Raw genomic sequence first — 27,154 nt, forward strand, 5'->3', positions numbered from 1 at the left:
ATTTCCATCCAAAACCCCATTTTCACTGCACCTGTTTAGCCTTTTGTCTTGATCAGATGTTGGAGGGAAGGTAAACCTCCCTCAATATCCAATCAAGACAAAGATGATCAGATAGACTCTTCAGCTAGGATGATCACACAACATAGGTGTAGTTAGGCTGACTGGGTAGGAGTTGGTTTAGCCCCAGACAAATTCAATGAGTTGGCTAGGTTAATTAATTGAGGTCTGAAGTGTGCATAACACATTAATCTACTAGTCATGATTCATATTAGCATATTGACATGCAGGATTTGTAACTGATACAAGAGGCCAGGAGACATTTACATTTATAAGAGAATAAAATATCTGAAGCTCAGGATTGAACTGTGGAATTATTGGTGCTGTCTGACCTTGGTTGTTTGCTTGCAGACATTCCATTATCTAACTAGGTAACATCATCAGTTGCTTTATATTACAAAAGGCCAAGAGAAATTTGCCTCTTGACTGAGAAGCATGTCAACTGCCTGGTTTAACCTTCACTGTTCTGCATTTTTCAGTAGCAGTTATCCCAGGGGTGAAATCCAGCAGGTTCTGACAGGTTCTTGAGAACTAGTAGCGGAAATTTTGAGTAGTTCAGAGAACCAGCAAATACACCTCTGGCTGGCCCCAGAGTGGGGTAGGAATGGAGATTTTGCAATATCCTTCCCCCAGGAGTGCGGTGGGAATGGGGATTTTGCAGTATCCTTCCCCTGGAGTGGGGTGGGAATGGAGATTTTGCAGTATCCTTCCCCATCACACCCACCAAGCCACACCCACCAAGCCACACCATGCCCGCCAAGCCAGGCCCACAGAACCGGTAGTAAAAAAAATAGGATTTCACCACTGAGTTATCCCTTTCCTTCTTTGACTTGGATTTAGATCTACTCACAGAACAGAGAATCTCTCCTTCAAGTCAAGCTCAACTGAAATGACTTTTTGTAGTTTTCTTGGACCATTGGTTCATATAACTCAATACGGAGCACAGCAGCATTTCTCAATCTGGTGTCCTTCAAGTCTACTGAACTAGAAGTCATATTATCCTCAATCATCTGCTTATAGTTCATAGCAGCAACTTTCCAAGTTTTAAATCAGGGAAGCTTCGTAACCTGTTTGCAGATCTTAGTTTTTTTAATCTTGGACCCTTTTGTAAACAAAATAGATGTTTTATCAGGCAGATCTTCTTTGATTTGCTAGAGCAAAGAGGATTATCACTTTGACCAGGTTAGAACAAAGAAGTGAGTAATTGAGAGGCCACAGATGATACAAGTCATTATGGTTATAATGCATTGTGCTGTTCTAGAATTGTGCTGTCTAATATAATCTTAGAGTATAACAGATATTTTGGAGTATTACCCGCCTGTTCTTCCAAAGAAACTCTTCCCCAAATATTTGCATTTCCTTTTTCCTCTTCACTGGAGAACATTGTAAAGACTATGGTTAAATTTCTGGGATTAATCTATTCAGCCAATTCCAACTGGGTCAAGGGGGGGGGGCAAGTAGTAAAAAGTTTAGTGGTGTTTTCAGAGGCTAAATCCCAATGCACCTATAACTGTTGACCTCTAGGCATTGAAAAATAAAGGTATGAAATAGCCTTTTCTGAATGGAGACAGAAATTTAAACCTTCCCTTGGTTTTCCAAAGGTAAAAATCAAACATACAGTGTGTAACATATTAAATTGTTCAAACCTTCCATCCGTTTCTGTGTTATAGTAATAGCACCAAATGTAATATATGTATTCAGAAACATTCCTTTGTATGAGAGAAACATTAAGTTATAAAAATGTGCATTGGCAGGAAATGTAGTCATTAAAACCTTCATCTGTCTAAGTATTTCAAAAATAGCTAATTTCCTTACTGTATTTTTACTGTTGCGGGGAACAAAATAAGTTGAATTTACTTTATTTCAATTTGTACCTTATTATAACCAACCTGAGACATTTATCTAGGTAGTTACAGATAAAATTAGATGCAACATTATCAAAATCACCAATCCAGGCGAATGCCAATGCTTACATGTATGTATACTCAAATGGGGAAGGTTGGGGTAATCATTTTCAACAGTCTTCATTTTCACTTGCTGAAAGAAGTATAGGGTAATGAAACCATGAGGGCTTTAGGACCCAAAGAGAGTCTGCCAAAGCAGGAGGTGGAATTCTATAAGCCAGCAAGAGTCCAAGTGTTAACATCAGAGCTTTTGTAGAACCTTAAAGAGAAGGGTTGATGCACAAGCGAAGCAGAGAGCAAAGTCATGGATTGCTTCCTACATCTGATTTTCTACTTTCAGCTGGTGCTCTCTGTCACTATGCTAGGTAAGACAATTGGCTGTGCAAGGGCATGTTTATCCTTTCGGGTGTGGAGTTTCTGCCTGGCGACTTTGTTTCATCTTACCTTTTGAAAATTGAAAAAGAAGGAAAAGGGAAAAAAAAAGAAAAGAGAGGATATTTAGGCAATAGAGATACTGACTGAGAGGTTAGCTGGTAAATATTGCAATGGGATGTAAAATGTTTCAGAAGGGGAAGGAGGGAGGATGTGCTGAGTCTTGGGTTATCAAGAGAGGCAAGCAATTCTAACTTGTACCTGGCAATTCCGAACGGGGCAAAAAAAGATCGTCAAGTCATAGGTAAGCCTTGAGTGGAGAGCGTTTTAGCTATTTCTGAGAGGATTAATAGATTGCAGGGAAGAATTCATTGAAAGAGTCTGATCGGAATGATTGCCAGAGGTAGAGAAAGCTGGTGAGGGGTCTTCTGGCATGAGGGTGTGAATAGAGAGTGGAAAAAGAGCAAAACTTTGGTAAAATGACTTGGATGGAGGAAAGGTTGTTACGATATCAGCAGAAGGATAGTGGCATCTGGTGGATGAGGAGAAAAGCTTTGTTAAGTATCGGGAGGGAAAGAGGGTGACAGTTACCCAGGGGAAGGTATACAAGAGGGAGTATCAAATAGAAACTCTATTCAGCTTTGTTTACTATTGTTGGCTTTATTCTGAATCTCAGCAGGAGCGATTCCATTTAAATACGATGGATTGGATAACTAAGAGAGGGGAAAGGGTTGGAAGAGTGGAAATAAAACATTGCAATTTGAAAGATGGCTGTGAGGTATAAAAAAAATTGAGCAAATTATTATTTTATTTATTACACTTTTCTCCAGTTTTCAGGTAAGGAGCCTCCCAGAACAGTTTGTGACTTTAAAAACAATCCAACGTAAACCCTTAATATTGTATGCACAGGCTTTAAAAGATAGAATTGTTACAATATTGTGTGTTTTACAATAGCCACCAGCCATACCACGGCAACCAAAGTTGATTATCCAAATACTGGAGCTTCAGCAGTTTGCATTGTAAGATTGTAAATGCCTTTGGGTTGAGACTTTGTTGATAGAATTTTTTAAATTCTCATTTTAGCTATTTTTTTCTTGCAATTTTATTTGTTATTGAAGCTGCTTTTTTTTTTTATAAAATGAGAGAACAGTGTAAATATTTCAAGGAATAATTTATTTTGTGGGCATTCTCATGTTTTGTTTCTGCTGAACAAATTTGTTATGTGTATGTGACACTATGATATTAATATTTTTATTGTGAGGAAAAAAAAGATAAAAAGAGATTGTTCCCCCAAATACTTTTAACTGGAGAATAAGATTCATTAACTTTACTTCCCAACAAACATACATAGGATTCAACTGCACATTATTTGTTAATTTGGCATCTGATCTCCATAATAATTAAAACTCAGCTAATCTCCCAAATCATACAATTTTAAGCAAACTGTCATTTCAATAGAAGAACATATATAGCTCAAGGTTGAACCGTGGAGTTCTTGGTGCTCTCTGAGCTTGGTTGTTTCTTTGTTGGTTGTAAAACTCCCCCTCCCTTTCTCTTAAGGATGCTATTTCATTCTTTCAATGGCCACAGAAGTTTGCCTGTGAAATCTGTGCCTTTCTAAACTGTGTGTGGATGCCTAGTTGGTGTAAATGCATCCAACATAGGTCAGAAGTGCTGAATCTTCAATTTCCTTGCAATTTTCCCAGGCTTCATTTTGTCTTTTTAAAATATTAATATGTTAAATGTGGAAAGCAGAAAGGAGCACCCAGTAAGGAAAAGAATGATCCTTTTTTAAACTAATTGTTTTAGACTTGGCAGGAATGAAAGCTTCTACACAGAAATTACAGATTGTACTCTTGGGTGTAAACTTTCATTTAGAAAACCAAGTCTTAAAGCCAGTTTCTTGTTTATATGATGAAAAAAAAACTAGGCTTGGATCTCTGAGAGGAAGTCTTCTGAAACAATAAAATCAGGAGGAAATGAAGGAATAATCAGAATATGGGGGAAAAAAATCAGAGGAAGAATTTAGTACTGTCTTTCCTTGTCTATTTGCAAAATCCATCAAGCAAAATTTGGAAACCTGCATTCATACTCTTCAGCACTTTTATAGTTGAAAGTAGAGGACTTCCGGCAAAGAATGGCAGATTGAAGATAGCTCCATGTAAAATGGAGCAATTGTGGCTAGGAACTGAAGAATAGATTGGCTCCTTCAACCCTCTCTGGAAAGTAGAGGTGTGAGATTGCCAGAGATGGGCTCCAAACAATTGCTTCTTCCAAGGAGACTGCAAGGCAGCAGTCTTTAAAGGATGGAAGGACCAGAAAATGAGGGGATTTTCCAACTTTGCTCCAGCTACAATCCGAGCCTTCCACAGGACAACTAAGTTCACCCATTAATTGCCTTAAAGAAGTTTGACAACTTCAAAAGGCTGGAAACACTGGCTATTTCTTTCAATTCTTAATATAAGAAAATGAAATGGTATTTTTAGGAATTTATAATAAACAAGAAAAAGCAAGACAAGGGTTTGGCCATAGAAAGTTTTAAACATGCTCAGAACTCAGAAAGTGTTGGACTATTTTATTTTGACTATTAAGACTTTGAAAATAATTTTAAAGAATAAATGGATTTTCATGGGATATAAATTATTTAGATATTGAAGCCATAACAGGATAAACAACTTCTAATGATTTTCAGGGCCATTCTTGAGGAATGAATCAATATGGTCAGCTGTGTTGAGTTTTCGTAGAAACAGCATGTTCCCAGAAAAACAAGATACGCAACAAAGTCTATCTGACATCAACGTGAACAAGAATTTGTCAATAGATTAAAAAATAATTGGATGGGGCTTTAAAAATTAAGAAGGATATAAAAATGACAATTCCAGATGGCAATTGGCATAATTTCTTCTTGGAAAGCAAGCTTTTTAAAGTTTTGAAGACAAGGATCATAATCATCTGAATAGACTAAAGAGAAAGATTGTTATGCATCTTGCAACACAAAGTCATTTGATAAGAAATCAATTAAAATGGAAAAATTGTTGTTTTGGGTAGTTCTCTTTGGATGTGCTGACGTCTGGAATAGAAATAAAATTGTGTATTGGATTTGCTTACAGTTAACATGGTGTTTAAGACTTTCCCCCTACAGTTAATTTATGTATACTAATTGGATAGCATTTGAATTGGTGTTGTATGTGATTGTCCTTTCACTTAAGGTAAGGGATTTTTATGAGCTTGTTTTCTGTAGAGGAAAAATTGTCCCACTTTGCTATGTTAAATTTCATCCTTTATTCATACTAGGATACTAGGACCATTTTTGCCTTTTAATTGTAGATTTGCTTACAGTTAGGTGTTGAGATGTGGAATGATGAGTTGTTTGTTAGTATTATTTTAGGACTCTGGACTTTTTGCTAGCATCTCGAGAACATTATGTATTAGATTTGCCTATAGTTAAGTGTTGAGTTGTGTGGGTGAAGAGTTTTATATCTGCCAATTAAGAAGAAGTGTGAGATGGTGTGTCAGCCCTCCCAGGTAAACCAGACAGAAGATACATCTAGATGAGCCAAATCTATATCTGTAGATTTCTAATCTATATCTGTAAGGGTACATTAACAGAAGCTTGCAAGTCTGAAGACATAAACTTCCCACGGTCACTTTTAACCATATGATCAATTAGTCTTTCCTAAACTGCTTTCTCTGACTGTTAAGTCATTGGGGGTTTCCCCCTTGCTTGCTTGCTTGCTTGTTTCCTAGGCAGCATTTCTTTCCCTTATCCCCCAAAGTCATTCACACATTCCGTTACATAGTGAAATTGTTTATACTTGTGATGAGGGCTGGAAGTCAATTTTTTAAAGGTGTTTTTTTTTTCTATTTTTTCTTTTCTTGCACAGTTTATTCTCTTTATTCTTTTTTTCATTGAATTATCCTTTATTATTAAACAAAAGTTTGAATATTTTTTTAAAAGTGGAAAGAGGAGAATGTTTGTAACTATTACACTTTTTAAAAATGTTGAATCTCCCTATATTACAAATGTCAGAACAAACCTTTCCTTCCTTCCTTCCTTCTTTCCTCCCTCCCTCCCTCCCTCCCTCCCTCCCTCCCTCCCTCCCTCCCTCCCTCCTTTCTTTCTTTCTTTCCTCCCTCCCTCTCTCCCTCCCTCCCTCCCTCCCTCCCTTCTTTCCTTCCTAGCATCTATGAATGCCATCAGGATATTCATGCTAGAGTTTAAAAATATATCAGAAAATTTTTTTGCCTTGATACATAAACCTGTAGATAACATCAATGCAATAAATCAAATGTATCTAAGCAATCACATGATGATTTAACCTAGAGAACCTGTAAAAAGGGGTGTGTGTGTGTGTGTTTGTAATTTTGAGGAACAAAACAGTTAGTAAAGTCACTGAAACAAAAATTAAGCAGGGTTTCCCACAAAGAATATGGACAGAAAAATAGCAAAGACAGTTAAAAAACAAAAACAAAAAACCTCTCCTGTAAATATTTAAGGACCATAAGAAGGTATATAGTTGCATTAATTTGCCTTAATTACAGAATTCAGCTTTCTTTCATACTTGCTGTCATTCAGCAGGTGGCAATGACACTTGGCTGGTGTTGTATGAATATAAAAAGTTTATAAACAAGGTTGCACCTGACTAGGACTTGAATTCCAGGCCATAGGCTAGACTGGGAAACTGATAAAACATTACTAAAAATGGCATTGGCAAAACCACTTCTATTGCCAAGAAACATCCATTGATTTTTTTAAAATATACTTTTATACTGATAAAAGTATCTTAAGCAAAAATCAGGTGTCCCTTTTGTCCTTCTTGTTGTTATCAACATATACTAAAGGAATAGTGGGGTTTAGAGCTTTGGTGGAGAAAAGGATATCAAATCTGCCTGCATAAAACAAAATATTGCAAAAGAAAAAGAAGGGAATGATGTCAAATTAAATTTAAAAAAAAAAACACAGGAAGACCTTATAAATAGCACATGACAAGTTACGTAAGGACCCTGTGATCCAGCTCCAAAGCACAAAAGAAAATTTTAAAACAGAATCTAGAAAAGGTCAAGATGAATACCATTGCTGTTTGGAAATGGGATTCCTCTGTTTTTCATTGGTACATTTTGTCTTTGCAACATAGGCAGTTATCCTTTAACATCCACAAAATAAACTTTTACAAAGATGGCGGTTGTATCAAGTTTCTCAACCTCGGCCACTTGAAGATGCGTGGACTTCAACTCCCAGAATTCCACATTTTGGGAGTTGAAGTCCATGCATCTTCAAGTGGCCAAGTTGAGAAACACTGTTACAGGCCATTGTGTCCTTGTCACTAAACTTCAAACTTTAAATGCATCCCAGGGCGAACCCACGGTTTTTCCCATATAAGAGGAACCTATGAGTATTACCCCATAGTTTAGACATTTGAGAATTGGGGGGATGGATTACTATACTGTAGACCAAGAGTGTCAAACTCACGGCCCATGGGCCAGATGCGTCACGCCACCCCCACCCCCGGTTTAGTGAAGGGGAAAAAAGTTGTGATATGTAACGTGACAACAACGTTTCATTGTGAGTTTGACACCCCTACTGTAGATCAATCGGAGTGTCTGTGGATTTATGCTTATAAGAAGAGATATCTAATTAAATTTCTTGCCTTTATTTACTTATTAAACACAGTAAAAACGAGGATTTTAAAAATGATTAACACACACACCTTTAGTCTTAATGTAACTGTAAAAGTATACAAACTCAGACCTGTGCTTCTATATTCATCAAATTACCACAAGTAGTACTTGGCATTGAAAAGTAAATACCATATATTAATGATTGTTATAAGCATTGCTTTCTATTTATTACTGTACTGAATACAGAACAGGAGCAACTCTATAAATTATACGACTGTGTATATGTGCATATAGCAGAACCAGTTTGTGTGCATGGGTGAAAAAAGCAGGCATCATTACTACAGGGTATTGCTTTCTAAAGAAGATAAATCGACGGACAAGAAACATTCACAAGAGCCCAGATTCTGATTCTGATTCTGATTATTTTGAAACCAGAGTTGAGAAGATTAGATAGGATTTCCAGCAGTGAAAGAGCAACTTCAAAACCTTGCATAGTTCTTTGCCCTGAGACGAAACATTTGAGGAAAAACAAATATTCGAAACAAACAGAACTCTGCATATTTTCAAGATTTGTTTAGATTGCAGGATGTAGCTTTTGTTACTCAGGAATTTGGGTTACATTGGCACAGAATTTTATTTACACAGTATATGTAAGTTTATAGTGCAGTTATTATATATACAGAATTGAAATTCTCTGTAACCATGATATTAGGATAGAGATTTTGTATATTATACAAAATACATGCTTGGTTGTTGTTGCAGTTACCAAATATGCATTATACAGGTGTTTTATATATGTTATTATTTAGATTGAGATTATGTTCGGTGTGTGTTTGTGTGTGGGAAGTCAGGAATGAGGCCTCCAGGAATGATCCATGCGGGGCAGACTTTGTCTAAACGAAGGTGCATGAACCAGATACCTACTGATCTGTTGGCAAGTTCCATGACTCGATGGCTGTGACTGTGTAGGCCTGGTTTTCTCCTAATGTTTGTCCCCTTGAAAACTAAAGTGACTGACTGCTTTGATGTGGATAATAGCCTAGCTAAGCATTAAAAAACTGAAGTGCTTGCCATGTGATTAGGCTCCACCTTGACATTGCTCAAATGACAAATGTCTTCTGCAAGCGGTCGCATGTTCAGGGTGAATATCTTCGTATGCGCATGAAGGTTTTGCTTCTGCAGATGTCTTGTGTGAATGAGATCTCAGATTCCTGTGAAAAGGAATGAATAATAAAGGAAGAGAAATAGTGACTTGGTAAACTTTTAGGTAATTTACCATTGGCCACATTTCAAAATACTTAATAGTCTTTCTCTAGCTTCCAGTTGTGAAATAGCCACAAATATTCTGTATGAAATATCTGTTAAATAGGAAAAGAGTCCAGTTTATTTTTGTTTCTATTAATTCGATTTTATCTTATCCTATGTTTCCCTGTGTTTAGTCCACTTCAGATGTCTTTGTAATGATAAAGATCATCCTAAATTATAGAACGCAGTTTGTCATTAGTTAGCTTAACAAACTGCTTTAAAAAAGAAATGAGATTATTTGTTTGTTTGTTTATTTTATTTATTTGCTGCCCATCTTTCCACCAGAGTCTCTGAGGGGCTTACTAATTAAAAACAATAAAATGATGAAAAATAGATAATTCTAACAAACAAAAACACAAATTATAATTAAAGATGCGGTGAGAGGGAGCAGAATGCATTGGGGGGGGAAGGGGAGATGGGATCTTCTATTATTCCATCAACTATCTCCAGCGTGATACTCTAAGAGTAAGAGAAGTTCTTATGTAAAAACAGAGAGCATGGTGATAATTGTGATAAAAAAAAAATTATGGAGAATTTTAATGAAGAATGGTGATAAACTAGACCACAAAGTCTGATGGATTTGAAATGATATCAAAGAAACATACTTTGTGGACAACATCTGTAAATGACAACTTTCCCATAGTTAAACCATCTGTATCAACCTATTCAAACCTGATGCCCTACAGAAATTGCCACTGGTTCGCTGAGAACTCTGAGTATTGTAGTCCAAATTTATTTGGAAAGCATCAGGAAATGCTGGAAAATTGTTTTACCATCATACTAAGAGAACAAAATTAATGGAAAAGAGATGCTAGCATCGCATTGTATTAATAGTTTTCATTTGTGGTTGAACAAAGTTTTGAGAAGCGTTTTCTTACTCTAGAAAAGGCAGGATGAGTAAAGGGGGGCTTCATGGTACCTCTTAAAGCAATTGTTTAGGAAACAGATTGATTCATTTGATAATGAAAAAATAATATACAGTAAAGTTGCTTGCATAGGCAATTGATTCTGCAATATACCTAATTCTTAGTATATGAAATGCAGAACAGTCAGATTTTTTTTTTCAGAAAGGGAGATTCAGAGATAATTTAAAATAGAACAGATTCAAACATGCAAAAGAAAAAAAAAGTAACAATTAGCATGAGCTTTGGTATCAAAAGCCAAGATGCTGCAAATTCAAACTGCATTTGCTGATGGTTGATTCCATTTACAGTCATTCTGTACTTTGGGGAGAGATGGGAAGAAAGGAGAGAGAGTTCTAAAACTAAAAAAGAAAGATGTGCCCCAAGATTTTTGCATCTGTTTAAGTTGTTTACTCTCCCAAACAACCCCTGAACGTCAAGAACTGTACATTTCTTTTCTGCCCAAGGCATTGGACAGAAGAAATATTTAATTCTAGTTATGAGTGTAGCAGCAATGTATTATATTCAATATTGCATTTTATATCAAACAATTGCTGCTTTCCAGATGGTATTGTGAGAACACTGGGGGAATGACCAAGAGTTGATGTAGTTTTCCCATAAGTGATGGGTCTTTGTATTTCACAGTATCTATGCTATATTTCTACCATAAGAAAGACTGAGCGTCAAAGTATTGAGGCATTTGAACTATGGTGCTGGAGAAGACTCCTACGAGTCCCTTGGACTGCAAGGCAATCAAAGCAGTCAGTCCTAGAGGAGATCAACCCTGATTGGTCTTTAGAAGGCTAGATCCTGAAGATGAAACTGAAATATTTTGGCCACCTAATGAGAAGGAAGGACTCACTGGAGAAGAGCCTAATGCTGGGAACGATTGAGGGCAAAAGAAGAAGGGGACGGCAGAGTATGTGGTGGATTGATGGAGTCACTGAAGCAGTCGGCGTGAGCTTAAATTGTTTCCAGGGGATGGTAGAGGACAGGAAGGCCCGGAGGAAAGTTGTTCATGGGGTCACGATAGATCAGACATGACTTCGCAACTAACAACAAATACTATATTTCTATACATCCTGTTAAAGTGCTGTGAATATGAGAGTCAGTATCTCTACCTAGTGCCTGTCGCTCCTGTTAATTGCTCCTGAAACTTTATCTCTTCTCTCCTAAGCATATACTCTGCATGTTTGAGTTAGGCCAGGGTCAGCTTGCAGTGGCAATATCAGGTAAGGGAGTAAGTTTTCTTAGAGATAAGGCAATTGTTTTACTTCTATTAACAAGTATAGTCTATCCATCCCAGCTCCCCTTTGCAACTTTAAGAGAACTCCTAGGCACTGAACCTGAGAAGCAAATTTTCATTGGTACAGTTTTATGAAATGAAAAAAAAATCATTAAGAGAAAGATAAGGCAAAGCTGCACTGCTTGAGTTTTGTGGAACTACCTTTGCTTCTGCTTGTAAATCCATCTGTTTTCATGTAGCACCTCAATCGTTCTGAGATCAAAGAAAGGTTTCACTGACAACTCCTGGTTGGCTGGGTAAAGGGTCTCTTCAAAGCCACAGGCCCAATGGAAATTAGATAATGTTGCCTCAAAATAAAGCTATTTCTGACTTTTATCTGGAAGAAATGACATTCAACTGAAAAGTGAAAAAATTAGAAGGTTGAAAAACTCAGGTGGTGGCACAAATCTCCACTTACTCAAAGGCCTCTGGTCAATGCCAGCTATCTCCCTTCTTAGATTTCCCCCGTACTTACTTAAGATAAATCAAAAAGCTCTTAATTTTCATTTTCTGTATTTCTGCTACATTATGGCCTTTTAACCAGTTTCTCTCTTTAATTATTATATCAAAGTGCTATCCAATACTCCTGAAGCTGGCAAAATATACTATGCAGGATATGTGATACTATCCCCATTGCAAGTATTTGTCATAATGAGGCCAATGAATAGTGCTAGCCTAACTACTTTCAGGCAGGATAAGTTAAGGAAAGTGATTGGTGGATTCCACAGTTCTGCCCCCCAAAGAGACCATGTATGATGGGAGGTGGTTTGAAGGGAACCTTCTCTATTGAGCTTCCCTGTTATGGAATCATCTACTCCCAGAATCAGAACAGCCTCCTCACAGTTAATGTTCAGAAAGCTTACTAAGGCTTTACTATTTCAATGGGTATTTGAGGAATGAGGAGGGAATATGTATGTATTATTTAGATTATGTATGGATGTTGCTTATTCAAAGTATTGTTCTTTATGGTAGTGGGATTTGTTAATGATCAGTATATATATATTTCACTGTTTGAAGTGTTATTGTTACATTGTTTTTGCACATTGCTTAGATTCACTTGAGTGACATGGCAGGAAACAACTTAAAAATAATAGTTAACCGTGAGAATCATAACCATGTTTAAACCAGATCTAGGGGCAAATGAGAAAGATCCTTTCCTTTGTCGTTTTGACATTTTTCTTAAAGTAATTGTTTCATTAATGAAATTTTATTTTTAAGCAGAGTTTTATCACACATTGGCTGAGAGCTGCTCTTATGGGGTAGCTAACAGACTTTAGAAATAAATACTTTTTAGGAACATGAGCAACCTTCAGAGCTTTCAAATAATGACATTACATTATTGTTAAAAGTGTGACATAACAAATATACTCAGAGAATTGGCCAAGTGCCTCTGATCGCTAAACAAATCACACCATTTGTTTGATTCAGACAACCTTGCTTTCCTGATTTTGATATGATAGTTCAAAAAAGAGCAATGCTGAACGTCTACAGATCAAGAAAAACCATTCCAGGTCAGAACCTCTGAGGGACAATTATGGAAACATAAGAAAGAAATGAACTGTGAAAAGGGTGGGTTGGCAGGAAAGGTCATCACATACATTGCCTGAGGAACCTCTATTGAGGGGGCAACATTTACAAGTTTACATCTGCTCTCTGTCTGCATCTTTTGTATTCACTCATTCATTTCTTCTGTCAAAGTTTCATGTTATTTTCTGTAAAGAAATCTGCATTGGGTTTTTTGTGCACATTTTTTCCTTAACATAAACATTTTTATGCTCTGTTTTTGAGCCAAGAAATTATTCGAGATGGTATAAAACATCATCATGTTCTTCACTTGACCTAAGCCTCTCAAAATGTTTTTAGACAGTGTCTTCTTGAGCTGTCAGAATTTTATGTAGACATTTTTAAGGGCAAGGTTAACTGCTTGTTTTCAGACAATGCTAATACTCTTTTACCCACACCCTCCAAAAAAACAAACGTGCCTGAGCATTCTCATCAGCTTTTTTAGCATATTTTTCTTCTTTTCCCCCCATGTGGATGAATAGAAATAGGAGATGGATTATGGTGGTTTTTTCACCCTTAACTCAACCACTGATTTAAAAATTATAACTATGGTTTATTACAATGTCTGATCTCAGCTTGTGGAAATAAACATAAAATATGTCAGTAGGACTGTGACAGGCAACCTCTTTTGCTTAAAGGCCCAGTGGGAATTCTGAGGAAAATGGTTGCTACAGAGATAGTTGTCCTCCAAAACTGGCCAAGAAATATGGAGGAGCAGAAGAAAAGACATTTGATTTTTCATCCATTAAAATAAATTCCTTCCTTCTGAAGGACACTGATTCATCACCACTATCATTGGAAAAAAACTTTGTCATCAACTCTGGAAATATATTGTACTTCAAGCTACTGTATTCAGTTTCATTGTGGCTTTGTATGTTTGAATGCTTTCCCCACGTTTTAAAAACAAATTTTGTATGTGGGTGATAAAAATGTAATTTGTATCTCCAAGTGATTATTCATTACATGCATGGTGAGGACCAAACTCTTTTGGGCCTCACCAAAATCAATTGACCTCAATTCACAGCAAAGCGGAACAATAGATAGTGGGTGGAATTTATATTTTGGCTGGTTGAGTTTGACTTAAAAGTTCATGCCCTAATTATTTCTCAGGGCAAAAAAGCATGATGACATAAATACAGTTTCAAGCACTTACAGAGAGTTCAAATCCTTTCAGGTAATATAATCCCTTTTGAGTATGGTTGGCATGATTAAAATTTAGGTGAAGCACTCAAATGTCAGTCATAATCAAAAGAGGCAGATAAGCTGTGATAGCCTTGAAAAAAAGATAAACCAAGGATAGTTTGACATTACTATAAGGGGTATCTATTATTCATTCTTCACATAGTAACCATTTCAAATGGTTCTACTAAGTTGTTGATGATGTCACAGATTTCTCCCAAGGACACACTCCTATTATTGAAAAACTGTATCTCCCTCAATATATGTACACTTTTTTTTCTGCTTGTAAAATCCAAACATATGTGATAGCATGCCATTTGTTAGGTAGAGTTTATGTAAAATGTTTTCAGATCAGTACCATAATGTATGTACATAAGTAGGCTCATATAAGCTTCATAAGCAGAGGTGGTATTCAGCCGGTTCGTACTGGTTCGAGTGAACCGGTAGTGGTGACTGCGAGTGGGCCCGCTCCCCCCTGCTCCCCCGCCCCAGGTGGGCCCACCCCCTGCCTCTCTGCCCTAGTGAAATGCTGTCCTATTTAGCCACATTTTCAAGGCGGAGGGCACGAGTGTGAGTAAAGCACATGCGTGGAAGGCCGGGCACATGCACGGAAGGTGCACACATGCGCGAAGTGAGTGTACACCTGTGGGACAAACCAGTGGAAGAATATGTGAAACCCACTGCTGCTCATAAGCCACAATTAAGCAGATCAGATGATAATCTAGTTTAGCCTTTCTCAACCTGGGTGCCTTCCAAATGTGTGAATTCTGATATTCAGCATTCAATAACATTTATAGAAACCATAATGACATCAAAAATATGAATGCATCATGATATGCAAAGTATATGAGTATGCAATGATGTCAGACAATAGAAGAGAATATATGTAACTCAGGGTTGAACTGTGGAGTCCTTGGTGCTTTCTGAGTTTGGTTGTTTGCGCACAGACATTTCATTACCTGATTCCATAACAGTGCTAGTGACAATGGAGTATGCTGTCTGTCAGTGTTGGTGGGGGTATGGTTTTCTCCTTGGTACCGTGTTTCCCTGAAAATAAGACAGGTTCTTATTTTCTTTTGATCCCTGAAATATGGCCTAGGTCTTAGTATCAGGGGGGTCTTATCCCTAAACCTTGGCTCCAGAGTGCCAACCGGCTGCTTCGCCAGTGGCACTCAGGCTGCTGCCTCCAGCAATTGTGGCAGCTTTTTGGTTACTTCCCGTGCAAACAGCACAAGGTGAGGAGGCGAGGTGGGGGGCAAAGGGGGGGGGAACATGCCCATACACCCCTACCATCCACATGGAATGGCCTCCCGGAGGCCACTCCCGCAAACCCTAGCTCATGCACCCCTTCTCTTAGTGGCGAGCCTAATGCACTGCTGCCACTTGGGAGAAGATGAGAGAGAGGAGGCGCTGCGAGAGAGCCCATTTCTGATGTTCTTGTCCTCCCAGGTGGCGACAGTGCATTCAGCTTCCTGAATCTGGCTTTGTTCTGCCCCAGCTACGGACCCCAAAGAATGTAGCACACACAAAGTCTATACAAACCTTAGTTTACTAAAATAAAATCAGTTTTTTTTTTCAAACAAAGGCTGTTAATTAACTTTCTTAACAGCCTGCAAGAATCCAAAAAATAAATAATCTTAATCTGACTATGGTTGGCAGAAAGCCCAGAAGCAATTTGCAGAGAACTAAGATCAAGGCACGAAGGAGAGTGAACGAAGTTGCTCCCTGCAAATTGCTTCAGTCAGCATTCCTCCTTAAATAGGCTAAGGGAGTGTCCAATTAGCCCCAAGCTTTACTCTCGAGGAGACCTCTTCCTGAGGAGCCAATCCTGCCTTTTGGCAGCTCTGCGCGCCCGTGCATTGAAAAGAGGCTCCTCCTCTTCGTCCTCTTCACTTAAGGGAGCTTCTGGAGGTTCTGAAGGCCCTGGCTGAATCCCCGCCTCTGGCACCACATCTTCTCCAGCCTCATTGTCCGACTCGAGTGCCAGCACACCAGCCTCCTTGCTGTCCGAATCAGCCACCAGCCACACAGGCCGCATACAGGCCACAACAGGCTTGCCGATCTCGACCAGCGAGGGGGTGGGGAGGGGTGAGGCAGTGGAGAAGAGAGACGAGACTGTCCTTGCCGTCCCCTCACCCAGCATGGCAGGAGCTGGAAGTCAGGTTAGACACGGTGGAGAAGACAGGCAGAGAGACAGACAGGGAGAGAAGCAACAGGAGTGAATATCCTCCCGTCCGCTTTTATTTGGTAATGGAGTGCTGACTATTTAGCCAGATCTCAACTCCACATCCTTTGGAGATTTGGAAGGCGATTATTTTTTCCCCCTGGCTTTTCTCTCCCCCCCCTCAACTTCATTCTTTAACAGGGAGGGGAGGGCATGGGATGAGGCGTTTCTTGCTTCAGCTGCACAAGTGGCCTTAAAGCACTGCCCACCCCCCCGTCAGCCCCGAACCCGACAGCAGAGTGAAGCCTCCTCCCTATCTCTTGGGTTCGGTTCGCGCAACCCGGACATTGAAGGCTGGGGGGAGGCCAGCCAACTGTATGTTATTCAATAAGTGAAGTATAAGGAAACTGCTCTACAAGGTGTTTTAAAAGCAATTACATTTGTCAAATGAGTTGCTGCCAAACCATCAAGTCCTACTGAAGAATTCTGACAGGCAAATGTTAACCACTATGCAGGATTATCTGGGTATCTAGCCAGAACCAATAACAAGTTCTTACATAAGAGATAGAGGCAGCAGCTAATTAAATGTTCTGTTCTGTTTGTGTAGGAATGACTCCTTCATATGGAATACTGGAAATACTAATCAAATAATAGCAATTATTTTCTTTTTTAGTATCTGAAACCAAAGCAGGTCACCACTGTTGGGAAAGTCTGTTTCTTATAATTAGCTATTAGGTTCATTGTACTTAATCAATTCAGCTATGGATGGAAAGAGAGATGGAGTTTTTCCCAAGAGTCTTTGTCTCTCTTAGACACTCCCTTCTGTGTTCTTACTCTTTGATTCTGGGTTGCAAATTTCATGCTGAGATCAAGGGAGTTTGGTCCGTTCATCCTCTGCATGCAGCCAGGGTGGCCTGAAGCATTAATAGTGTTAAAAAAAAGTTGCAACAGAGGGGCTTATGTATACATAACTATTTTCAAATAAATATTGTACAATGACAATAAAGTTATTATTATTAAAGCAGGTTAGCACTGGCACAATCTAGTATTTTACTACATTTTTAAAGCAAGTTATTATCCAGTTCATAGAATAGAGGAGGCCTAGGAAGAGCAAAAAACTTTAAGTCAACCAATGGAAAATAATTAACATTGAGTAAGAAAAATGCAAAAAAGAAAAGAAAAGAAAAGAAAAGAAAGAAATTTTAGCTGGGTTGAATGCCAGATTCAGAATTATATTAATACAAAAGTGCAATCTGTAAACTAGTGTTTAAATTCAGAGTTCACCATTTCAGGTGAACCATTGAGACTTTTTCCCCCCCAGGTGAACCATTGAGACTCAAATCCTTTCTAAGGATTATCTCTTTTTGCCTATTTTTTCTTTTTAAATGCAGCATATTAGAATAAATGACCCTTGCATCATTTGTACAATTTGCAAGAGAAAGAGAATCATCACAGGACACTGATTAGAAACTTATTTATGCTGCTTTCCTGCATTGTTAAAAAAAATCTTTTCTATCTTTTCTTCAGGTAATCTTGTCAACTGTCATTTTTACATACTGGCTGGGAAATGTCTTTATGTAGCTCTGGAGCTAATATATGCTGTTCTATTACCTTCTTTTCCTACAAGGAGGAAGCTAATCAATGTGTATCTTTGCTGTTTAAAAAATGCTTCATGTCAATCAGAAGCTGCTCTTTTGAAGAGAATAGTTGGCAAGTCAAACAACTGCACATTCTAAATTGTACATGGATGATTATGTGGCTTCTTTTTTGGATTTATCTGACTTTGGGTTCATCATTGTTCTAGGCTCTTTGTTTCTGTGCAGGCGAGTTTATGCCACTTACACTTAGTTACAAAGCAAACATGCTTTAGCAACCTCTTGTCTTCATCTAATGCCAAACCCATGAGTGAAAGATATTGTTCTTAGCTCTGCCGTTGTTAAGAAGGCACTTCCCCCTTCTCCCAATATTGCCTTAAGGCAGTGTTTTTCAACCCACATATTGGCTTTTACTGTTGTTACACTTATATTTTAAATGATTCTTGTTTTTTCTTCTGCGGCTGCTGGATATTTTGGTTTGCTTAGGATGTTTTGGAGGGCTTTAGTTGGCTTGTGTGTTATGCTGATTCCATGTGTTTCTAACCATGAACACTAACTAGCAGTCAGAAGACAGGACAGAAAACTCACAACAAATGGACAGATTTAACCATAGTTTAATTTTACAAGAGATGGACAGATTTAACCATAATTTCAAAACTGTGACCATGCTAGAGCAAGTTGTAAGAAAGTTACCACCCACCCCCAGAAGAATGAAATATTTTGGGAAATATTAAAAAGGCAGAATATTATATTCCCCTAAGGGGAGAAATGGAGAATGTTTTTTTAGAGGCAGGAAGCAGACTCAGTCTTTCTTAATAGCCCCAGCAGATATTTTGTGCCCATTAAGAAAGATTGAGACAGCCTATTCAGAAACCAGCCCCAAGCAGAAACTGAGGAGGCAGCCAGGATAGACAGTGTAGTGTTCACAGGCAAAAAATATCTATTGACACTTCCCAGTGCACCTGTCAAGCTCATGTGACCTTAAGTTATATATATTTTTTCTAAAATAATTTCCTGTTATCATCTTTATTTGCAAAAATGCCTTTAAGCCCCATGTGCAGTCCTAGGGAAAAACTGTTGGAAGGCTGCCTAAAAAGCTATGTTTGGAAGTGTACCCACCTCCAAGAAAATGATACTAGTGAGGTTATAGTGGTGGAGTATGTTTCAGGAGTTAATGAACTGGCAGGGAACCACCTGACTGGTTTGCTTCTTGTAAATGGATGTTCTGTAATTGACCACTTTCAGATAGCAGTTGTATTGCACTAGCACCACTGCAGTATATGTTCTCTCCCTTAATTAGAGCACTGAAAAGGATCAGGATGTGTCCTGTGTTCCATCTCCTTTCACTCCAAAACAGAATCTAACATAAGTCATATTTAAATGAGTCTTGTGGCTGCATACTCTTTTAAGATTCATTTTTTTCGCCATGCACATGTATACATCTGAACTAGACTGTTGTTTCTCTGTGTCATTTAATATATGTGGGTATGTGTGCATATACATAATACTTTATTTAATTTATTGTCATGTTTATGTAGTGTATATTGGGGGGGGGCTCACTGTTTGAGAGCTGTATGCAACGAAATTTCATTTTAATGTATGCCGATTAGTGTACATTTAAAGTGACAATAAGGTTATTCTAAAGTTAAAGTCAGGAGAGAAACCTGGGAATTCTATCCCATCCTAGACATAAAAAGCTAGTTTAGTAGCCTTGGCCCAGTTGCTCTTTCTCAGCCAAACCCATCTCACAGACTTGCTCTTGTGGGGAAAATAGGAGGAGGAAAGAGTATTAAATATGTTCACCACCTTAAGTTGCTTATAAAAATACAGATAGTGTTTTTATATAAATAAAATAAATAAAAATAAACATGATAAATTCACTTTCATGTTAATCCACTTGAAGCTACAGTAGCCTTTTAAAATGAGATTTAGAAAAGATCTATTAAAACCTCTTAAATAAATGATGGTTGTGATAAAATAAAAAAAGATGAAGTATGTCACAGCAGAAATATTGGCTGATATGCATTTGTTCTTGAAATTCTGCACCTGGCCACCATTTTTATTTAAGAAAATGTATATTGTTTAGGTGAGACAAGGGGTAAAATCAGCATCAAAGAAAGCATCCATGTGTGAAGCAAAGACACTTTGAGTTTGTAAATAAACCAGGAAGATGGTTGGCATATAAACTAAGAAAGGAAAGGGAAAAGAGAATGATTGAGAAAATTTCTGAAGGCAATAATGTAATAACAGATCATGAGCATATCAAAAAGGATTTTCATAATTTTTATTCTAACCTGTATAAAAAGTGGGAGTTAGATAGGTCTAAAATAGATGAATATTTGTTAAGACAAGAGTTGCCTAAACTCTCACAAACTCAGAGATGACCAATTGTGAGAGTTATCTTGATCAAAGTTTAAAGCCATAATAATTGGGATAGTTTTTGAAAAAGAGCTTTTTCAAAACTAAATCTTGACAATATTTATTATTGCATGTAACAGCAAGGATGAATATATATATAAACAGAGGGAATGCCTATTCATTCATAGGAAGGTCCCAACTAGAAATCTGCAAATTCAGGAATGTAACATCAGCCAACTGAGACAATAAATAGAGAGTGCTCTCTCATATGGCAAGAAGATTAATTTTTAATAACGTTCACCTGGGTCAGAAATAAATACTCAGCATTTAATACTTCATGAGAACTAAATGTTATAAGAGACAAGAAACAGCAACAGTTCTCTTTATAACGTCTGCTTCTACCCTTATCCACTACACTACCACATGTTGATCTACTGCTATTGTTCCTTGAAACACAATCATTCCTTGTTTTTCATTAATTGGGAACAAGTGATTCAAAAGGATAGTTAGCTTTATTTCAAAAGTGGCTTTTTTTCATCTTCCAAATGGTTTGCTTTGCATGCTAGTGCTATCATTGAGGAAATGAGGTCCAAATGAAGAGCTTTCATGCCAGAGCCATTCATCAGATATGCAGGGAGAAAATAGAAATCATCTCCTTCCTTTTCTGCTCTTCAATAATTTGATTTCTAGAATAGTTTCTTTGAGGCTGATGAACTAGAATTTCTTTCTAGCACTACTTGTAACGTTTCTCATAGATGATAGATCTAATAGCTTAACGGGGTTAAAAGATCAGGATGTCCTAGGGTCAGTTCCTAAACTGCTGCTAATCAGCTACAAGGGTCAAGAAAAGGGGCTCTGCTTGACCTTTTTTGAACCTGGAAGTGCAGTTAGGATTTTGAAAGAACCTTTGGTAAAGCTCACTTGGTCTCAACTTGCACAGTGAAGAGTTGAACACATGTGACATTGTTCTAATGCTTAATTGCACCAACAAGATAGAAAAAAGGAAAGACCCCCTCCCTTCTTGGAGACACATGATAGTAGTCTTCCAATATTTGAGGGGCTGCCACAGAGAGGAGGGGGTCAAGCTATTTTCCAAAGCACCAGAAGGCCAGACAAGGAATAATGGACGGAAGCTGACCAAGAAGAGATTCAACCTAGAAATGAGGAGAAACTTTCTGACAGTGAGAACAATCAACCAATGGAACAGCTTGCCTTTGGAAGTTGTGGGAACTTAATCACTTGAGACTTTCAAGAAAAGATTGGACTGCCATTTGTCAGATATGGTGTAGGGTCTCCTGCTTGAGGGGGGGTTGGACTAGATGACCTATAAGGTCCCTTCCAACTCTGTTAATCTGTATCTGAATCTGTGACATGTTAAGAACATGCAGTTAATAGTTGTTTTCAGTGTTGCTAGAATATAAGCCTCTAGGTTACAAGAGAAAGTAATTTTCACTCTGAAAATTTAAGAATAAAACTTTGATGGGATATGTTTTGGACTTTTAAGAAAATTGAAGCTACATCAAAATTAAACTTGGTAGCATTCAACCTGAGGACATTTCTAAACATTCATAGGGATTTCATTTTCATACAAGACTAGTATGTTTTTTCAGATAAGATGTAGGGAATCATCATGAAGTGCCTCTTAACCCCTTCCATTTCTAGGATCCAATTAATTTTGAGCATTGTTTCTTTCCAGTTTGATGTAAGAAATCACCATTCTCAAAATAAGTCTGCTTCTGGACATGATTTCTGGATGGGCAGCCTGTCCCCATTCCAAATTTAGCAAGCCACCATGCTGTCAGACAACAGAGAAAATACATTGCAGTGATGCTAATTCTGCCCCTTATGTACTTTTGTGAAAAGGTGGAGTTTACATCATAACAGCAAAACACACATTTCATCATTTGGTTGTCACTGTGGTTAGGAACAAGTGCCAAAAGCAAGTTGCCAATTTCTGGACCTTCTTTTTAAAGTAATGACTTAGTTCATTGAGCAGTAAGGCCAGCATCTCCAAAACAGGTCATCTCTGCCTAAAAAGGAAGAGGAGATCTCAAGAGGAAACTTAAATCCAGAAATCTGGTGTATAATAGATGTATTAAATCGATATATGTGATTCTTGTTATGGTTTAACTTGCAAATTTCACAAAATGTTCCCTCTGACAGAGTAGATTTTTCTTCAGAGAATTTCATACTACTTGCTAGTGAGGAAATAAAGTACCCTCTCCTCGTGCATTTTAACCATCTCCTGGTCACCTATTTCAGCAGATTTAAGGCAGGTGTATACACATCTGTCAGCTCAAGAACCACACTTGTGTGACCTGTCAAAGATCATATGTCAGGTGCAAGCAACCAGAACTCCATAAATTGATCTAATAGGTTACTTTATTGTTGATCACCAGTTTACAAGAATCTCGCCGGATTGTCTGTCTTCCCTTAGTAAAAAGGCAGGTTTAAATCTAAGGTTTGACTTCAGATGTTTCTTCTCCCTCATGGACTCTAAGATGTCTTTTAACCCTCGGGACCGCCTCTCCTTCAGCTGATGTTTCCACCACACCATTTGCTCAAAGCGAAAGGAACCAGGCCAGTGTTAGGAGATTATAATGGATAGAGTGAAAAATCCTTAAGCAGTTGCAAAGTTTAAGACGTCAAATTTTCTTCTTAAACTCCCCCAGTTCCCTAAAATCTATAAAAGGACCTCAGCCATGGAGAGCATTGTTACCACAAAAGGATGCTGGTAAAAGTTGCCTATGGGCCCTAGGTCACAATTCTACAATTCCTCTATTCCTGATTTTTTTTTATTGAAAAGTTTTTTTAAAAAGTTTACATATATTTCCCCCCCTCTCCTCCCCCCTCCTGCCCCAACCCTCCCGCCCCCCCTGGACTTCCCAGAGCAAATACAGGGTATAGCATTTAACAAACATAAAAAAAAACATAAGCTAACTATCTATAGATTTATCTCCCTCTTGCACTTTAACTCCCCTTGTTCATATCTAAATATAACTATTTAAACCAATTATTGCTTGAAAGTAGTCAATCCAACTTCGTTCTTGTCCATTCTTCAATAATAAGCAAGACTTCTTTCTTCCAGCATTACACAGTCAAAGCCCAGTTACAGTTAACCATCAGGTCTCCAACCCTTACCTATATTAACACCTTAACAAAATATTTTAACCAATCTCAAATAAAATATATTGTAAAAACCTTATTTTTACTTTTGACCCCATGAACTTATGTTAATTCTTCCTGAAAACATTCCTTGCTTAATAGCTTTACATAAACTTATTCATCTTATTCTCTACAAATCCACTATGTATAATCAAATAACATCTTCACTATTTAATATCTATATAAAATATTGTCAAAAACCTTCCCTCAACCCTTGCACCACTTATATTTTCCTTATACCCCACAAGTTTATATTTGTTCTTCAACAAAGCGTTCTTTAATATGGTATTAATGTAATTTAAAGCAAAGTATAAAGGTTTAAGTAATATCCTTCTTCTAACCCATAATCTTATATTGAATGATCTACACTGTCCATAATTTTTACATCCACAATATTTTTCTTTTAACCCATAAACTTATATAAATTCTTCACCAATTCATAACAAGTCGACCATAACATTATTTAGTGTAACCTTTCAAAATAAATCATGTCCCTAAATATAAGTAAATCATTCATTTTCACTATAATATAACTTTTCAGAACAAATCATATCTCTAAATACAGGTATAATCATTCATTTTCACTATTACTATCCTCCCCAAGAAAAAGGATTGTAATTTTTCCTTCTCCATTTTTTCCTGACTTTTTTGCGAACCTTCTGCTTCAGTCTTTTTCCTCCACCTTCTTTTATTTTTATAAGTTCTTGGATTTTTAACTGAAGTTGCTGAACCTTACAATCCTATTCTCTTCGCAAAGTAATTTCTTTCAGTAAAAACACCCTTTAACTGCGATTGGGAATCCCTTTTTGTAAAAAAAATTGTTAAGTTCCACTTCGAATCTTCCTTCTTATATAAGAAATCCCAACGCCTCCTGACAATTTTCCAGTTGTCTGTATCAAAGCCTCTGAAGAAATGTCTCTCAATATTTCCTGGTTATGCTCCTTCAAGCCTCTCTGCCTTTCCTTCTTAATTTGAAAAGCCTCCATTTCATTTTCCAAAGGCACATTAAACTGGATTATTTCGTCAGCCTCTTCATTCAGCAACTCATTATTGTTTGGCAACTGAAACGATACAGTATCTTCACTTGTATCTTTGTTTCGGATTTGTGTAAAGTCCTTCTTAAAAAACCCTTCCATTCTTTCCACTAATGCGGAGGTAAATGATTCTAAAATTTCTTCAAAGAAATCCACAGTCAGTATTTGTGTATTTACTGATGTATGTAATGGTGAGCCTTCATCACTTTCAAAAAAGCCAGCCATTTTTTTTCCTTTTTTTTTTATTGAAAAGTTTTAAAATATTTTTACAAACAAATTTCCCCCCCTTCCTCCCCCCACCCATTCCCTTCTCCCTCCCCCCCCCCCCCGACTTCCCAGAGCAAAATACAGGGTATAGGATTTAACAAACATAATCAAACATAAACAAACTAACTATAAGCTCTTCACTCCCCCTTACACTTTAACTCCCCCATACATACCAAAATATAAGAATCTAAGAATTCACCTAAATATTTCATTCATAAGCTATTTGCAACTTTTTAGTCCCATATTTGTTTTGTATATAGTCAATCCATCTTTTCCATTCCAGTACATATCTTTCATTCGAACGGTCCTTCAAATATGCAGAAATTTTAGCCATCTCCGCCAGATTGGCTACTTTTAATGTTATCCTTTTTAATATCCAAAACTCCATTCCAGTCTCCCATCATTATATGTGTTCTATAATTCCACTGTATTAATTTAGCATGTAAAGTCTTATAAAAACTTTCTTGTTGCTGATTTGGTGCATATAGTCCAATCAATTTTTTTTTTCCTTCTATTAAGATTTCAATTGCAATATATCTTCCTTGTGGATCTGCTTCAATTAATTTAGCAATTAAGTCTTTTTTTAGGTATATAACTATACCATTTTTCTTCTCCGGTGCAGATGCTATAAAATGTGTCCCCAGTCTTGCATTTGTTAAATATTTTTGATCTTGCATTCTAATATGTGTCTTTTGTAAGCATATAATATCATTTTTGTACTGCTTCAGATAATGAAATATTTTCCTCCTCTTTTGCAGTGAATTTAATCCATTGACATTCCAAGTTAGAAATTTACTTGCCATTTTTGGCACTTTGAAGCTTTTCAAGCATCAGCTGAAGGTCATCTTTCACTTTGATCTTCGGCCTAGCTTCTCCCACTGCTTCTGATTTTGTGGTTTCTTGTGCTTTGATCTGAGCTTGCTGCACCTTTAATTCCTCTTGGTGTTTCTTTGCTGCTCAAGTCTGCCTTTGATCCCTCGGCTCCTCTACTTTGCCAAATAATTCCACATCTTGGGCAGAGCTCGTAAGTTGTAGTAAATCTTCTTCAACAATCGAAACCCCTCCTTGAGCCTCTGCCAGAGCCTGGATAATTTCTTTCACTCCCATTCTTGTTTCCTCTACTTCCTTTCTTCTTCTTGTTTCTGGGGAAGAGGAACCTCCAGTCTTCAATACATAAAAGTAAAAATCCCTTGCTTTCCATAATGTATTAAGACAAAATCTCTGTCCTGAATAATCCACCACCAATCCAGTTGGAATCTCCCATCTATACTGTATCTGACGTTTTCTGAGTTCATCCACCACAAAAGCATAGTCCTTCCTTGCTCTCAACATTTTGGGAGGAATTTCTTTTAGTGTTAGAACTTCCTGCCCTGCCACTTGAAGTTTATTTTTGTAGGAAGCCTGCAATATCATATTTCTTAGCCTTCTTGTTGTAAAGTAAATTACAATATCTCTTGGTAAATTTCTCTGCCTGGCCACCCATGAATTAACGCGATAAATTTTAACCATTTTCCAATCCAGATCCTCCTTTCTTTCTTGAATTATCTGTGCAAAGGCTTCTGCAAAGATCTCTCTCAAATTCTCTTGGGTATTTTCTTTCAGGCCTCTTACTCTTATAGCAAATTCCATCGATCTGTATTGCATCATCATCACCTCTAAATCTGCTTTTTCTATCTGAGTCTGAACTTCTCCCATTTTATTCTCCAAATTCACATTTGATTGATTAACTTCCTCTAGTCTTTCATCTAACCCTTCAGTATGACTTGCCAGACCTTTAAATGCAAAAATAATGTCTTCTCTAATTGCCTTATTGCGAGCTTGAATTTTATCCTTGATTTCTGTAACTTCTAGACTAACTTCATCCATTTTATCAGTCACCACTTTTATTTTTTCATCAAGAACAAAAGTAAATTTTTCTTCTAAAGAGAAGGCTTGCAGCTTTAAGGCTTGCTGCAAGGCTTCCAGGGTTAAAACTTGTGGTTCTGCTGGAGCTGTCAAAGATTGTGGTTTGGGTGGTGGAATAGGGGAGCTCACAGTAATTTTAGCCCCAGCAATCTTTATTTGCTTAGAAGCCATTTTCAAGTTTTCAGTTCCAAATTAAAACTTTTACAGCAACCACTCCCAGAAGTTAACTCAATTTCCAATTAATTTCAGTCCTCAGTAAATTTAAATTTCTCTATAGTCCAATTTAATTCGTCTTTCTTTTGAGACCAGTCTCATTTATTAGCAGCAGAAACTGTCAGCGCAGATGAGTACTTTGAAGTTAACTTTCGCTACCACACCCAATTAAGGCTCGGCGCCATTTCCTTTCACTTTCTTCCCACAGCAATCAAGAAGGAAGTATTCAATACACAGGAGTTAAAGTTTAATACTTGCAATTAGAGT

The 27,154-nt window shown here is 37.4% G+C and overlaps 1 protein-coding gene across 1 annotated transcript in view; it reads left to right on the top strand.

The window, feature by feature from the left end:
- Window positions 1–2,265: 2,265 nt before the first annotated feature.
- The window catches only part of LTK (leukocyte receptor tyrosine kinase), a 108,985-nt gene continuing 84,096 nt past the window's right edge, over window positions 2,266–27,154 (top strand). The window contains exon 1 of the mRNA XM_070931307.1: window positions 2,266–2,326. Within this exon, the coding sequence (XP_070787408.1) occupies window positions 2,266–2,326 (61 nt within the window). The remainder of the gene's footprint in view (window positions 2,327–27,154) is intronic.

Source organism: Pituophis catenifer, unplaced genomic scaffold, assembly GCF_029215685.1.
Source record: "Pituophis catenifer annectens isolate HBS135680 unplaced genomic scaffold, rPitCat1.0.hap2 SCAF_1, whole genome shotgun sequence".
Classification (NCBI taxonomy): Eukaryota; Metazoa; Chordata; class Lepidosauria; order Squamata; family Colubridae; genus Pituophis; species Pituophis catenifer.